Genomic DNA, 16,233 nt, shown 5'->3' with positions numbered 1-16,233 from the left:
CCATGAGTCTCTATAGCTCTATATTTTCCCTCACTTTCTTTAAATTACACAGGCTTACCCATATGTTTGAGAGGTCGCCCAGCATGAGAGCCTCAGTTGGGCTGTCCAACAAATGGCCTTCTATTGTTCACATGGAGCCAGCAGCTTAGCAAAGCTGCTGGGGAGGACCTTCAGTCTAGCTCATCTCCTGGGGGTAGGGAGGGTCTCATGGTTCCTCCTAAAACTACACATATAAAGTAGTACCTTCCCCTCCCACAGCTGAGGTAGATAGAATTGTGGGAGGCTGAGGAGATGTGGAAGTGATATACCTCACATAATATGCTCAAAAATACTGCACAGACGTCTTAAATATGCATCTGCATGATGGTGCATCTTTCCAAAATCAAGCATTATCCTTAATCCACCTCCCCTCAAAAATCATAAGTCTGGTTGACTATGAAGTTGTCCATCTACATGAAGAAACCAGGTATTTGTATAAGTTTACTAGAAAATACTTCTACAGTCTTCCATCCTCCACTCTAGTGCCCTGGAATTGAAACCCTGAGGGCCATGGTTAGGCCAGTGAGCCTACGACTGGCAGCCTTCTCAGACTCTCTTCCAAGCAGTTCATGAGGCTACCACCACTTCCAGGTTGGTGTCCTCTCTTACCTGAGTTTAATGTCCATCAGATTTAGAAATCCTTGGGCTTGGGGGAGGGTGCCCTGGGTCCTTGTATTATAACCTGTTATTCAGTTCCCAACTGTCAGACCAACGCAGGCCCAGTGCTAGCACTGCGGGCAAGATCAGTAGCTGGAAAACCCTGAGGTATAGCCTGCCAGAGGTAGATTGAACAGGTGGGTTGAGAGAATCTAAGGCTGTAGTAAGGAGACCAAGAGGACCATAGCCAAAGACGAAGTCCAAAGGACACAAATAGGAGTATAAACAGCAAGGTTTCTAGCCAAGAGAGCTAGAAACAAAACACCATTAAACAGGATGATTGGGTTAGGGAAAAAAAAAGCAGTTCATAAATTAAGGGGCTCTCTGTTTTATATAGGAACCACTTGTAAGAGAGGACACTGTCTTCTAAAGGAGCCAAACAGGGCCATGACAGTGTCACAGACTGAACAAAAAAAAAATATTCACACCAAATAAAGTAGTAATCTCACTCATGGGAATTTATAGAAAGGAAGTAACTCAAAATGATATATCTATTTATGAGAAGAGGTCCTTCACAGTGTATGATTTTTTTAAAAAACTGTGTGTCAAACATGGAGAAATAAATGACCAATTGTGGAATATCAAGTTAATAGTACATTATGCAGCTATTACAATGAGTAGCACCAAGAATATGTAATAACGTGGTGTAATAGTAAGAGACAGGAAGAGATAAAGATAGATAAAGATGGTCTCTCAAGAATCCAGCTGTCCTATGTGATTGGCATATTTCTGATGAGTTGTGTATAGATCATGTTTTACAAAGTGAGCCCTATCATTTGATGCACTCTGTCATATCTGTACCTTCATATGACAGAAACTTTTAACGCTAGCTCTGTTTCACCAGGAATTGCTTCTTCTACAACTTTTAAATAGACAGTAAAACAAAATATTTTGTTGAATAAACAAATAAATATTCAAAAGAGAATATTCCCCCTTCCAGTGATTTTTTAAAAATTCAACACCTTATATAATTAAATCTGGCTTTCTTAAGGAAGGGCAAACTATTAGTGATATTCAGTCTACCTCACCAAGCCTCGGTGACCCTATTTTAGCTTTCTTCCATAGTTTTCCAAGAATACCATCCCTCACTCCTCTGCGCAGTGGGAGAGAGCCTGGTGGCCATCCATTCTCATTCAGACCTCAGTCCTGCCCCATTGACGAAAAAAAAGCAATGCTCCATCCTTTCACAGGGGATGCAGAAAAACTTTTATTGGCAAGATTGGGTACCTTCTGTACTTGGCAGAATGACATAGGAGAACATATGGCTCATTCATCTTTCTTAAGTGAGAGATCCATAATCATGTAATTTTGTTCATATTTTATGGTCCATGGATGTTCCTCTAACTTTAGCAAGGGATTGTTTGAATTGTAGTTCTTGTACCTCAATCATGGACATATGGGCCTTTTATCTGTTCAGCTTCTTGATCCTTCTCTGGGAAAAAGAAAAGTCCAAACCCTGGAATCACCTTGCCTTTCTTGTCTCCTCCCCTCCTGCATCTTCTATTAATCATGCTTGTTTCTGATCTGAGCAAACTCATTCCCAAAGCTGAAGAAGTTCAGAACAATTTATAATATTTGAACAGCTGACCTTGGGTAAAACCAATATTTTACAGTTCCTCTTAATTTTAATGCCATGCTTTTCCACTTCTCCCTGGCCTGCCTCTATAGCTGATTTATCCAGATGAAAATGTTTTAATTGCTTTAAAATCAGAAGAAAAAAATAAATATAATTCAACTTGTATTATAGTCAGCTTAATACCAACACAGTTGTAAAATATATTTTGTAACATTTTTTAGTGAAGGAGAGTTCCACAACAGCAAAATGGCCTGGGGCCCAGGAAAATCATGTGGCCCTGCCTGGCCCTGAAGCTTCCCCCCAGGATGTCTGAGTTTGTCTGTCTGTCTTATGTTGATGCAAGTAAGGCCTGAGTCATGGCTCTCCTTTTTGGTTTCAGGATGTAGGACAATCCTTAATGCCATCCATGCTGACTGACTTAGTGTGGAGTCTCCTGATGAGACTTTCTGCATCTGATTATACAACTGCATCCGAGGCGGCAACCCTGTTGAAATTGACTCTGGAATATCACGCCCATAAGGTCACCATGGTAAGATGCTTGACCGTGAGCAGGGAGCACAGAGTTTGTTCTCTAAAGAGCTCTTGTTGAATTTGTTATATGCCTACTTCTTTTCATATATATGTCTTGCCATTGTTCATTACGTCACTTTAATCAAATGAGGCTATTTTTGTGAAATATTTCAAGTTACAGAAAAGTTTAGAAAATAATGAAATGAACATTCATCACCAATCATACCAAATCATAATATTTTGCTGTATTTGCTTCAAATTTTTTAAAGAAATACATTAATAATAACAAAATAGTACAGCTATAATTAAAATCCCCTTTCTAATCATTAAGAAAAGTTTTCAAGGACCCTCAGCTTGCTGTAGAGCTGGCTACATAATTTGCAGGGCCTATTGCAAAATGAAACGTGAGCTTCTTGTTCAAAACATAGGAAAAAAGTACCATTAAATGTACAAACATATGAAGCTTTTTCCTTTCCTCCAGAGTCTCTCTCTCTGTTTGTCATGGTGTTTTTATTTTCTATTTAATATCTCTCTAAGTAAACAATTGAAGTTTTAAATTAATGGCGTGAATTTTACCATCCATCTTTATATTGTGCAATGGCAGTTATAGATGTAAATATAACAGCATTTAAGTCATATGCAGAATCAACAAAATAATGTAATTCATATTTCTTGGCTTGTCCATGCGTATGTATTTTATTCTTACCAGAAGAGTGGAAACAGTACATAAAACTCAGTTGTCTTTGTTTCATTTCTTGTCACTCACACATTCTATTAATGCTCTCTACCTTCAGCGTATTGATGAATAAGGAAAGACTGAAAGGAAAAGGATTTGTGGGTTTCCCATCTTTCCCTTTCCTTATATGTCATCATTATCAGCCTAAGTGTTTGAGGCTTCAATAAATGCTTATCTTACACTCACTTTGATTTCCCACTGAGCTATTACACATGGTGGGTGTACTGTGCACTTAGGGTATCATAAAGGCTGCATATGAAAGGACTGCAGGAACCACAGCTGACTCACCTTTGCATAGATCTCCTCTGCTCACACGCATCCTGATGGGTGAAGTCCCATGGGACTTCACTTACAAAACAAGAGCTCAAAAATAAAATTATTAAAAATTTCAAGATGGCGGCAGCAGAGCTTTAAACAAAATGAGGGGACCTTCTGAATGTGGGACCCTGTGCAAATGCATAGATCACATGCCCATGAAACCAGCTCCCTGAAACTCCCAGTTCCCTCTCCTGACATAGCAGTGTTATGTGATTGAAAATAAACTGGGAGCTCATACTCAAATTCAGAGAGCAGGAAAGAGGAAGTAATGCTTCTTGAAGAACTCCAATGCTGCTAGTCAGGAGCATTCCAGAAGGCAGGCACAGCCAAGGGGAAAGCTGGAGGGCAGCAGTCTTTTCCTTGACAAAATAAAGTTCTCCTCTCATGCAGTGAGAGAGAGCACCAAAAGGGAGGCTAGATAAAGCCATATCATGTTTCTGGAGCAGAAGAAAAGCCAAACAGAAAACTAGATGTGTAAAATTAGCTTCTGCTACAGTAAAATCATTAAACACAGAGAAAAAACTGAACAAAAACGGAGTTCAGCAGCTTACTGCCCCGTCCCAGGTCCCACAAACTATTGAACTAATAAATACACTGGATTCTTGTCTTAAACAGAGTTAGATTCTAAAGTCAGTTATAATGAGAAATTGTGTGTGATTAAAATTATCCCTGAAAATCTCCTAAATTGCACATATAGTATGTGGGCTTACAGTCTCTAAATAAATCTAACACAGCAAGTCTTTCCTTGAGGATTAAAACAAATCATCATTTCTATAATTAAGCATCCGGTAACATATGGGCTTGTTTCAGGGATATGCTGCATTTAACGGAGGAGGAGAAAGAAAAGTTCTAAACCCAATAGTTAAGAGGTCAATGGAGAAGAACAATGGTTTAATGTCTCCCATTTCATGCTCACCTTAGAGCATATGTGGCAGGAGGAATGTCCTGCACTACTTAACATTTCATTTATGTTTTTTCTTTTGTTTAGAGTAGAGGATTGTGCACAGATAATTGCATTGTATGTTATGCAATTGTAATGGAATGTAAATTTACATCATCCAACTTTTCAGTTTATGATCTCTAAGGAGTATTTTCAAAATAAGAAGTGAGGTGATCTGGGTGGATTAAGTTGATGCTGCATACACAACCATTGATATAAGACAAATTCCAGGTCTAGCTAGAACTCTCCTTGTTCAAGGATGAATAAAAAGGGGAAAAAATAAAACTAACATGAGGCCTGTGAATAGAGTTTGCAAAATTTTGACTCAATGTTTACTGCTCTGGGCCATTCCTCCAACACATTGTTCACTTCATTGATATGTAGATTCAAATCTTCTTTAATTTTCAGAGAGGGTTTTTTTTTTTTTATGTATATAGTTTCATTGTTATTCTGTTCCATTATTTTTACTTTCTTCTTAAAGGACTTGAATTATACATGTGTTTTCTGTACTGAGCTTGTATGTCTTGTATAATGAAGTCTACCCCCTAAAGATAAAATTTTACAAAATGGGTATTTTTCTACTGTCTGTAAATGCACAGGTTTATTCCTCAACCAAATAAATATTTTGCATTGTGTATTCAAGCACATAACTATGCTTTCTGCTGGTGTTTATTTGTGTGTGAAGTGCTGCCTTGTTTATTCTGAGAAGGACTGAATTCTTATGTCCAAGAAATACCTTGGTTTAGTGGTAGCCATGAAACAAGAGACTCTTGTCGACCTGTGAAATTACTTTTCCAGATGTCTAAGATTGTGGATGCTATTTATAAGCAATTGTGTGGAAATCCTTCTCACATTATGAAGCAGGCTATGTTGCAAGTCATCGCCTTATTGACACTCGCTTCACCGAAGAAGGTCATCTTTCAACTAATGGACTACCCAGTCCCAGCAGACAAGTAAGGGCCCCGCTGCCGTTTCTGCAAGGGTTTGTTCCCGGTCTCCAGAGTCAGACAGACTGGACAGGTCTGGTCTGGTTTCTTTTTATCTGAAAGAGAATATCTATTTTCACATCAACGAGGTTGATTGTAAGGCTTAAATAAGATCATATGTATTATTCGTATCTTTGTACAATACCTGGCACACAGTAGACCATCAAGAAGTGATCATTGTCACTATCATTTAACTGAGGCTTTAAATTGTGTTCTACTGCATATTCCATAGAAACAAATCTCTCCTCAAACTGATAATAGGCTTTTCCCTCATATGTGATAAAAGTCACAGAGTGTTTTTCTCATTTATGAAGTACCAATGTAGGATATTTCCACCCACCAATAAAACAATGAATCATTAAATATTCCCTGATATAATTGGGAGTGCCTTGTCCATTAACTGTTCATCTGAAATTCATGATCCAGGATCATGAGAAATATTAAAGAAGAAAAGAATGCTACTGTAAGCCCATGGGACAGTATGAATCTAACAGGCATGTTAGAAGAGCTTAGTAAATCATACCACTCCATTTCTATCATTGATACATTGGAAAGGAAGATATTACTTCTGTACTATCAACAGTGTAAAAGGTAGGAGGTTATAGGATACAGGCTTTGAAAACAAATGAATCTGAATTCCAACCCAGCCTTGACCCTTACATTCTGTGTGACATCAAGCAAGTTTCATAAACTTTTTGATCCTCAATTTCTTCATCTGTGAAATGAGGAAAGTTCTTTCTATCTATAAAGCTGTTATATGGGTTAAATGAGTTAATGTCTGTGAAAGGTATCAAAATCAACAAAATGCTAAACAAATTATATAACTGACTTGCTCTTTCCAACTGAAAGATTGTATTTATTTAAGAAACTTAAACTCATAAAGCATTTTACTATTTAGAAGATTCCTGGAAACTAAAAATCTTCATAAGACTCAATGTTTTCTCATTCAGGAACTAAGCCCCCACTGTGTGTAAAGTATTTTTAAATTTTTAAATTTATGTAGTTTTTTAATCTATTTAGGATTTTTTAATTGATATGTTTATTTATATATTAATTTGTATTTCCCTTCCAGTTTTTAAATGTCCTATTATCCCTGGACAAACAAGGTCACAAGGTGGGAGAAACAGAGTGTGGGGTGCAGAAAGCTGATCAGTTCTTGACAGTGAGCTGGACAGATATTTAAACAGCAGTAGGAAATGAACTTGCAGACTTGCAGGCTGTATTTTCCAGAAGACCTTCTGAAATTCTTCCTCTGTTTTCAAGGACAAGAGTCTGAATGAGATCATTGGGAAATGGGAATATCAGTTTGTTTTGCACTCGTTTGCAGTATCTTTGCCATATAAAGATGTAAAACCAAGACTCTTTTCCTGATTCATGTCACTGTATTAAGTAGGAAATGAAAAACTTATGACTCTTTTTCCGGGTGTGGGGTTGCGTTCGCAGCACTTTGATACTGATGTGGCATACGGCCGGTTCTGTGTCCAGCGTGGCCCCTCATGTGCTGAAGACCATTTTGTTGATCCTGAAAGGAAAGCCTGGGGAAATGCACGATAACCTAATGGAAAGAAGACGCTTCTCTATTGATGTTACTAATATGATGCCCGTGGCGGTAAATAATATGACGAGTGTTTCTTTTTCTCAGCGCTGTCTACCTGATCATGAAAATCCCTATCTGCCCACAAGCTCAGTCATTCTTCCTCTACACAGTCCTGCTCTCATTCATTCATTCATTCATTCATTCAACACATATTTATTGAGTGCCTACTATGTGCCACACCCTGATGATGGAGCTTACATTCTGGTAAGAAACACAGACAATGGACACATAAATGTGTCATATGTCGGGTCATATAAAGCTCAGAAGAAATGTAAGGTGGTGTGGGGAAAAGAAAGCGTCATGGAGGGTTTAGGTAAGTTGCTCAGGGCCGGCCTCTACGCTGAGGTGACATCTAATCAGAAACCTGAAGGAGGTGAGGGAGTGATCCTTGCAGGGATCAGGGCAAGAGAGTTCTAGAAAGAGAGACAGGCAAAAGCCATGCAGTGATAGGAGCTTACCCGGCAGGTCAGTGAATGCAAGGAGGCAAAGAGTCTGGAGAGAATTGAGCAAGGGTGAAAGTATAAGAGACGATGTCACGGAGGTGACACCAGCCAAATCATATAGACTTTTATAGGCATGTGGGGGCCAAATCTCATTTGTGACCATCATTATGTATCTCCCAAGAACCAAAATCTCCACTCCTGGGGGTAAATGCAAGTCTTACAGAGATATAGTAGAAAAAAATGGATGATGCTTCACAAATGTAAGGTGGTGGGATATGTTTCTCTGACGCGATGAGTACTGCAGTGGGCGGGTGGGCCAAAAGATTTGTTAGTGACCTGGCATGCCCCTCCTTAGATATCCCACTGCCCTGTATTGTTTAAGCACAAGGAGGACCTGGGTTATTAGTAGGACTATTCTTCGTGGCGACATATGAAGGGGACCTTGGGATGTATGCCCTTCTGGGGCAACAGCTTGCTTCCCACTGGTTTGGCAGCTGAGGGATTATTGACACTGCTTTGGGAGCCCCTTGCATAGAATGCTTGGCACAGTCCCTGGTTAAGAATGAACTTTGTTATTGAATGAATGAATACACGCGCATGCTTCAGGCTTCCTTCAAGCAAGTTGAGGGAGGAGTTGCAGAGTCCCTCCCTTCACCCCCTCACTAAGGATGACTAGGTTTAGAGAGAAACGGTTACATTCTTGACTCCTTTTTCCTTTCCTTATAGGCATCCCAGGCCCTATGCACATTGCTGCCTGTTGGTTCTTACAAGAAAGCAGTGGCCCAGTTTTTCCCCCAGCTCCTGATGGCTCTCCTGTGTCAACTCTTTTACAGCAGCAACCAGAAACTGATGACAGGGGACGGGCCTTTGTGAAATAGTAGTGGTTATTTCAGATTGAATAAGAAATACGCTTCCAGCTGTCAACAATTTCTACTCCCTTGGGTTCATGTGGAACGCTTTATAATCCCATATGCAGTGTGCTCATTTATTAAAGTTTTCTCTCCTCTGAAGGGTAGAATGCCTTCAGAAAAGTAGCTATCTTAAGTAGAAGTTAGCTAGGACCTTACCTGAGTATGCGTGTAGTGTATGAAGAACAACTCCCATATTCCTGCCACAATGGGAGGCCACCGAGAGAGAGAGAGAGAGAGAGAGAGAGAGAGAGAGAGAGAGAGAGAGAGAGAGAGAGCGCTGAGAGGAGCATTAGACCCAAAGCCAGACATATTCCAGCTCTGCCGTTTACCCTCTGATAGTGATGTCTCAGGGCAATTGTACGGGTGAGATAAAATAATGTGCACAGATGTGCTCTGTGAACTGTAAAGTTGTTTTGTGGTTGGTGATATGATATGTAGGCTCACGATAGCCTGCAGTCATTCTGTCCACATAAGGTGAGGTTCAGCTTTTCCCTTTGGCCCAAGAAGTACAATTAGCTTTGGGAAATCTGGACCCAGTTGTCTGCTGTTTGCCCTTGTCTGGTAAGGGCAAGGAAGCCACTCCTTCTAGGCCAGGAAGAACTCTAAATCGCAATCAGTCCCATTAAGATATTCAATCCACTCTCTGTCCTCCAAGCAGACATACACCAAATCATTCCAAGTAGATGAGAATATATTATATTTATTTAAAACATCCAAAGAAGAAAATCAACAAGCACCTTTAGCAAGTCATCACATCATCACATCATTTAACATCTTTTGCTAATAAGCTGTTATTAAGCTAATAAACTAATAAGCTGCTCCATGATTAATCCTGGATATTACAGGCTACAATTTCAGTTTAACTCCATATCTCATGTACTGTTAATGAGGGGAGATGAAGGAACATCCCCTTTCCCAAAACCTACATCCTGCCCAAGATGGAATGAAGAGGCAGGTCACATATACTTAGTTATATGCAGCCCACTGTCAGGTGATGACTCTGCTCTCCTTGGGGCCTTAGGTATGCCCAGGATGCCCTGAGAGTTCTGCTGAATTGTTCTGGACTGCAACAGGTGGATACTGCTCTAGAGAAACAGAATTGCTGGACCCAGTTTTCCCAAGAGCTGTTTGACCATTCCGGGGTCCACCTTGTGGCCAAGTAAGAACGGGCACTCTGCATAGGGTTCTGAGTCTCCATTCCACCTTCTCCATCTTTCTTCAATTAAGCCATGTGGGAATACAATCAATATCCACTCTGATATCCAAATCTCTCCTTAGGATCTGAATTGGCATTTGATTTCCACTTCTTTTCTTATTTTGAGGGATTTTTACTTTGGGATAATTTTCCCTTTCCTTACCTCTTACCTGATGATACAGATACCCAATTATCCTCCCTCCACAGAAGAGGTATGAAGATCTGGAGATGTGGGGAACTAGAGGGGAGTCTGCTTTTTCTTCCCTCTGCTGTTAGCTGATTCCTGCTCTGCGGGCATCAGACAGTTATAAATGTGCTCCCACTTCAGAGGTCTGATGAAAACCTGTGCTCAATGAGACAATTAAACTTGGGAAAGTATAATGGAAGAGGACTTTTATTTTTCTTGTACTAGAAAGGGTCTACTTAACTCATTAGTGAATAGCAAGCTTCTGATTATAGGGATCAGATTTTCTGATCAAGAATCAGGATACATGGCCTTGACAACACAACAGAGCATTTGAAGTTGTGACTGACCCAGAAATACAGTCTATATGGTCTCTGAGCTCTTGGTGCTTTTAAAACAGCATCTTATTTGCGTACAGGTTTCAGGAACACATCTTACTCTGCAAAAGTATAGTACAGCTGCACCCTGCAGGTGGGTGCAGGGAAGAGTCCCTCTATCCTTAATACTTTTGGATCTTTTTACTCAAAGTGTGGTCCACAGACCAATAGCAACAGCGTCAACTGGTAGTTAAAAATACAGAGTCTCATGGCCCACTCCAAACCTACTGAATCAGAATCTGCACTTTAGCAAGATCCCTGGGTGATTTGCACACATGTTAAAGTGTGAGAAGCAATGGTTTGGAATCCCGACCTGGAGTCTTAAAATGAAATCACTGTTACATCATCCTTCCCAATCCTGTCATTATCGATCTGATCCAGGCCAACATGGCAGGACAACTGTGAGCCTGGCCACTGCCCAAGTGTGTTATGGAGAACGGCTTAGTGAATAAGAGCTCACCATCTCTTCCCGTGAATAACCCAAATAGACCCAAACCCTCTTCTTTGTTACATCATTCAAAGGAAGGACTTGGTTTAAAACCACAAAGGTGACCTGCGTGGACATGTTGGATTGCCAAGATATTTATCTTCCACTATTTATCTTCTCCCCCTTTGGTGAGGCATTGATGGCAATATAGGGCATTCTGTCCTGTGGCATGGGATGGGAGAGCCAGGAAAGGGGAGTGACTTTAAGGAAAGACATTGTCAGTGATCCAAGTGTATATAATACCTGAGAGTCTGTGTATAATTTATAATGGGGCTGCAGTTCACCTTGGATTAGGGAATATTAGAGAATATCTTTCTTATTATGTGAGTGGTATAAGATATGAGAATCACGATTCTCTCTTTACTACCATGAGCATTTACTGATCTAGAAAGTGTTTTCATCTTTTTTGCTAATTCAGTGCCTTATTCTCCTTTACAGAACTCTCAGTGAATATAACTTCCCACAGTTTCCAGAGACTTTGCATTATCTCTACAAGCTCTCGGTAGAAGGTCCTAGAAGGTCAGAAGACAGTGTCATCACAGTAATATTCCTCACTCAAGTGAGTTTTATTAGGAGACTGTGAACAACTGGGTTCCCCTCCCCTTTCCTTATCCAAACTTAAATAGACACCCCAACCTTTTATCTCCCTCCCTGAATACTGATTCTTACCAAGAGTTAAGACAATGACAGATAACTGAAGTTGAGGGGGTGAGATGGAGATAGACCTGGACTGTAGGAGGGTTGTCCCTTAGCCTGCTCTAGGATTTGGCTTTTGTCGTTTCCTAGAGGAGATGGATTTGCACAAACACTAATTATTTTTGTAGTATCAGTTCACATGTTTCTGCATGCTTGTTAAAGTATATCAAGGGATAATTGAGTTTACTAAAGATACTAACTATAATATCTGGGATCTAAATGATGCCTCAGACCGTCTGGAACAAAATAAGTAATGGGCCAGATAACTAGGTAAAATAAAGATGTGGAACTATTTTACTTTGTATGTGAATATTACATCATATATTGTAATGCCACACTAGAGTCAAGCAAATTGAGGATGCCCTTTGCTTGCCAAAGACATGTGGAAAGGTCTATAAATTGAAATTATCTGAGTCAAATCTAATTTTTCCTTAAAAGTAATATATAACAAGCAAGTATTGATCTAAGATGCGATGCCAAATATTTTCAAAAATTTGACATGATTTCAAGCATAGTCAACAAAACAGTTGCTAAACTATAAAAGACACACCTGTACACTATACTGTCCTTTTAAAGCTTTCAGTAGGATACATAAATCAGTTTAACTGAATATTGCAGTAGCAAATCACCAATGTTTTTCAAACTTACTTGATGCATTTGAATCTCTCATTTTTATTTTATTGTCATTTAATTATGTACAAACATTAAATACGTCTAAATATGACATACATGATTGCTCCCATAAAATAATACATTCAAAGAAATTTACAAACTCATAGATTTATAGGAGTATCATTAATATGACTGATGATGTTTAATGAAAGCCAATTGTCTCTCTCACCATGAATTTAGTGCTTACTGCTGTTGGAGATTGGCATCTATGTCCTTCCAAGAACTCAGCAATGACCACATTCTCCCGCCACTTTCTCTAACTGGAAATTCTGGGCAATCCTCAACTGTCCAGTTGACTGTGAGGTCTCTTGGCCTTTAGTTGTTCTGACCACACAATCTATGCATTTTACTTTATTTTGGTTTTATCAGCCAGCAGTACTTAAGATAGTACTATGGATGCTTATGCCATTTATTTTTATATATATATTTGTTATTTCTAATTTTCTACTAACATAAGTAGCAATAGAGTTTACATCTTTGTGCCGAAATGTTCTTTCTTTTAGTATTTTAGATAATTTCCTGTTAATAGATTCCAAGAATCTGCAATAATACTTAAAGGGGTAAACTTTTTCACGGCTGAGGATTTTTAATGCCAAGCTGATTTCTGGAAGGCAGTGCCCACCAATGCTCCCCACACAGTTTGTGGACGTCCTCACCCACTGCACTCTCGCCACCAGTGAGGAACTTTCCCATTTGAAAGGGAGACGTGATGTCCTTGTGGGTGATTTGATTTGCCCTTAATTTTTAAATTTTTAGAGAGGTTGAACATTTAAAAAATATAATTATTCATAAATTAAAGTTCCGCATTCTGAACAATCTGATCTCTCCTTTGCCCATTTACCTATTATGATCTTAGTGTTTTTCTCAATGAACTTTATGATTCTCTCTCTGTCACTGTCTCTCCCCCTCTCTCACACACACATACACACACAAATTTGTGAAGGATATTAAGTGTATTATACATTTGATTATAATGCCTGTTGGGAATCAGTAACCAGTTTGTTGTTTTCCTTTTAATTTTATTTATGGAATGTGATTTGGTTTTTTTTTTTTTGGTGAGGAAGTTTGGCCCTGAGCTAATATCTGTGCCAATCTTCCTCTATTTTGTATGTGGGACACCACCACAGCATGGCTTGACAAGCAGTGTGTAGGTTTGTGCCTGGGATCCAAACCCACATACCCCAGGCAGCCGAAATGGAGCACGTGAACTTAATCACTACGCCACCTGGCTGGCTCCTGGAATGTGATTATTTTTCACGAAAATTAAGCCTCAAAAAAACCTACCCTGGCCAAAGACTTGATAAATATTCATTTATATATGATATATGATATATATATGTATATATTTTTATATACATTTTTACATGTAATTTTGTTTCACATGAAGTTTATATCATATACCATGAAGTGAGGATCTAACTTTAGTTCTTGCTAAATAATTAACCACCTATCCTAGCTCATTTAATTAATAAGCCTTAAATTCTAGTAATACTACCTTTATTAATTTCATATATGTACGCACATACACACACACACAAACACACACACATCATTGGGTCTGTCTCAGATTAATCTACCAGGTTCCATCTGTTTTTTCATTCCTGTGGAAGCATCACACTGTTGAATTATGGCAATTTGCAAGTAAATTTTAATATCTAGCAAAGCAACTTCCCTTCAACTTTCTTCTTTTCAAAATTTCTTTAGTCCTTCCTATATATTTGTTCTTCTAGTTAAATTTTAAAATAATTTTGCTAGGTTTAAATGAAAAACAACCTTTTGCTGAAATTATGATTACAATTACGTTAAAGCTATGAGCTTCTTATGAATATTTGATATTTTTATAATATTTTCACTTCTCTTTATTCAATATTTTGTCATTTTCATATAAATCTTACATATTAATTTTGGAATTATTGAGTAGCTTGTATTATTTTAAATTGTTAGTGAGAATCTGGCCTTTTTCATTAGATTTTCAAGCTCATTAGTGTTGGATGTTCAGGAAAACCAGTTAAATTGTATTATCTTGAATTCAGCGACTTTCCTGTGCTCTTATAGTAATTCTAATAATATTTTAATTGATTCTCTTGGGTTATCTAGTCCTGTGATCCTGGTGTTTGAAAAATAAGCATGATATTGTTTCCTCTGTTCAAATCATTACTTTTATTTTCCTGAATCGTGTTTTTTGCCTTGGCCTTTACTTTATAGTTCCGTCTTATGAATAATCTGATCTTTCCCTGCCTATTTACCTTTTATGGTCTTAGAGTTTTTCTCAATGAATTGTACGATTTCCTCTCTGACTCTCTTTCTCCCTCCTACATACACACACATACACACACACACAAACACAATTTGTGAAGGATATCTAATAACTTATGAACATAGTATTTTAGTAGTACATCCTTAGCAAGATATATTCTAAGGAGAAAATAATCTGTAAAGAAATACTCACTTTAACTCAGGAGGTTTATTGATATTGTATGTTGATATCATAATTTTAAGACTATGGTATATATTATATAGCAGAAAGCAAATGAGTAAATATGTTAATGCTATTAGGTACCAAGATTTTCCAGGTAACAGAAGGCTGGGGAAAACATAAAACTGTAAAAAGTTAACATAAACTGTTATATTAGATTTGAATTGAATATATCAACATTGACAAAATAAATTCATGACTAAAAAAAAAAGTATTTTCCTAGCTCAGGTAAGGGTCAAAAAGATATGCTATTCCAAGAGCAATGAGTACACTCTAGTACCCATGTCTGATGGTTTCTGAACACCATTGCTCACTAAAAAGGAAACTTGTCTCTGAAGAATGGTTGATTTCAAGGGACAAGGAAGATATAAGACGAGCCTGGGACATCTAATTTTTTCACAAGCAAAGATGTGCTCAAAGGTAAATAGGTCAGGTCAAAAGGACACAAGAGTCAACTTAAAGAGACTCCTATTGGCCAAATTTGAGCATCAAAGAAATAGTAACTGCAAATAATTGTAATATGTTGAAAAAAATTTTTTAAATGTGTGAGTCCTTGGTGGTACTCAAAATTGGAGAGCTGGAAGAGAGAGAGACAGACAGACAGATGGATAGAGACAGAGACAGAGACGGATGCCAGCCGGTAAATGTAGAAGGAATGCTAGAAGTAGAAAATCACTATTTTGCAAGGCCCAATGTAATAACTGAATGAAGAAAAAATCATCAATGAATTTTAAAACCAATAAGACAAAAATTGTTGGAAAATAGAATATTCACATGGTACCAAGATGTCACCCCACAGATTAGTTACTAAATATAAAGGGAAAATGTGCCTTTACATTTTGATGTGTAGAGATCACTCAAAAAGAATTGAACTTGATCCTATTTGGAAATCACACACTGATAACTATCAGTCTTCCATTTCCTAATCTATTTCAATTATCTAACTTTCTTTGCTTCATGACTGAAACGAAGCCCCAACATGTGTAATATGGAAAAGCTGCCCCAGAAGATCCTGGTGTGCATCCTTGGTTCAAGACCACCGGCAGAGAGTATGCAGTATCCCCTTTAAATTTTAATCTACTTCACACTTTTTTCCTCAGTGCTCATTTTTCGTGTCCTTTTTAATATTATATTGGTCAAAATCTATGTTAATGGTTTTCTCGTGCGTACCAGGCATTAGAGTTATTAATTCTACTTTTTTTGTTTCCAATTCAATAATCTCTGCCTGTATTATTTTCTTACGCTAATTTTCTTTAGCACTATTTTATTTTTTGTGGTATTTTATTTCTTGTAATTTCAGGAAATAAATAACTTCTTCATTTTTAACATTTCTTTTTGAGTAAAGTCAAGTTATGCATTTACTTCCAACTACAGTGTAGATATTTATTGTATTATATAATCTTTTACTGTTTTTTGTTGTTTTGTAGGAATCC

General features: G+C 38.0%; 1 protein-coding gene across 1 annotated transcript in view; it reads left to right on the top strand.

Moving 5' to 3' along the window:
* MROH9 (maestro heat like repeat family member 9) overlaps positions 1-16,233 on the top strand; it is an 85,783-nt gene that overhangs the window by 49,869 nt on the left and 19,681 nt on the right. Inside the window, exons 9-14 of the mRNA XM_058536979.1 lie at positions 2,652-2,801; positions 5,575-5,729; positions 7,206-7,371; positions 8,529-8,671; positions 9,735-9,872; positions 11,395-11,515. Of these exons, the coding sequence (XP_058392962.1) occupies positions 2,652-2,801; positions 5,575-5,729; positions 7,206-7,371; positions 8,529-8,671; positions 9,735-9,872; positions 11,395-11,515 (873 nt within the window). The remainder of the gene's footprint in view (positions 1-2,651; positions 2,802-5,574; positions 5,730-7,205; positions 7,372-8,528; positions 8,672-9,734; positions 9,873-11,394; positions 11,516-16,233) is intronic.

The sequence above is a fragment of the Diceros bicornis genome, chromosome 4 (genome assembly GCF_020826845.1).
Source record: "Diceros bicornis minor isolate mBicDic1 chromosome 4, mDicBic1.mat.cur, whole genome shotgun sequence".
NCBI classification, from domain to species: Eukaryota; Metazoa; Chordata; class Mammalia; order Perissodactyla; family Rhinocerotidae; genus Diceros; species Diceros bicornis.
Note: the sequence above shows the minus strand (reverse complement) of the source record. Positions and strands in the feature narration are given on the sequence as shown.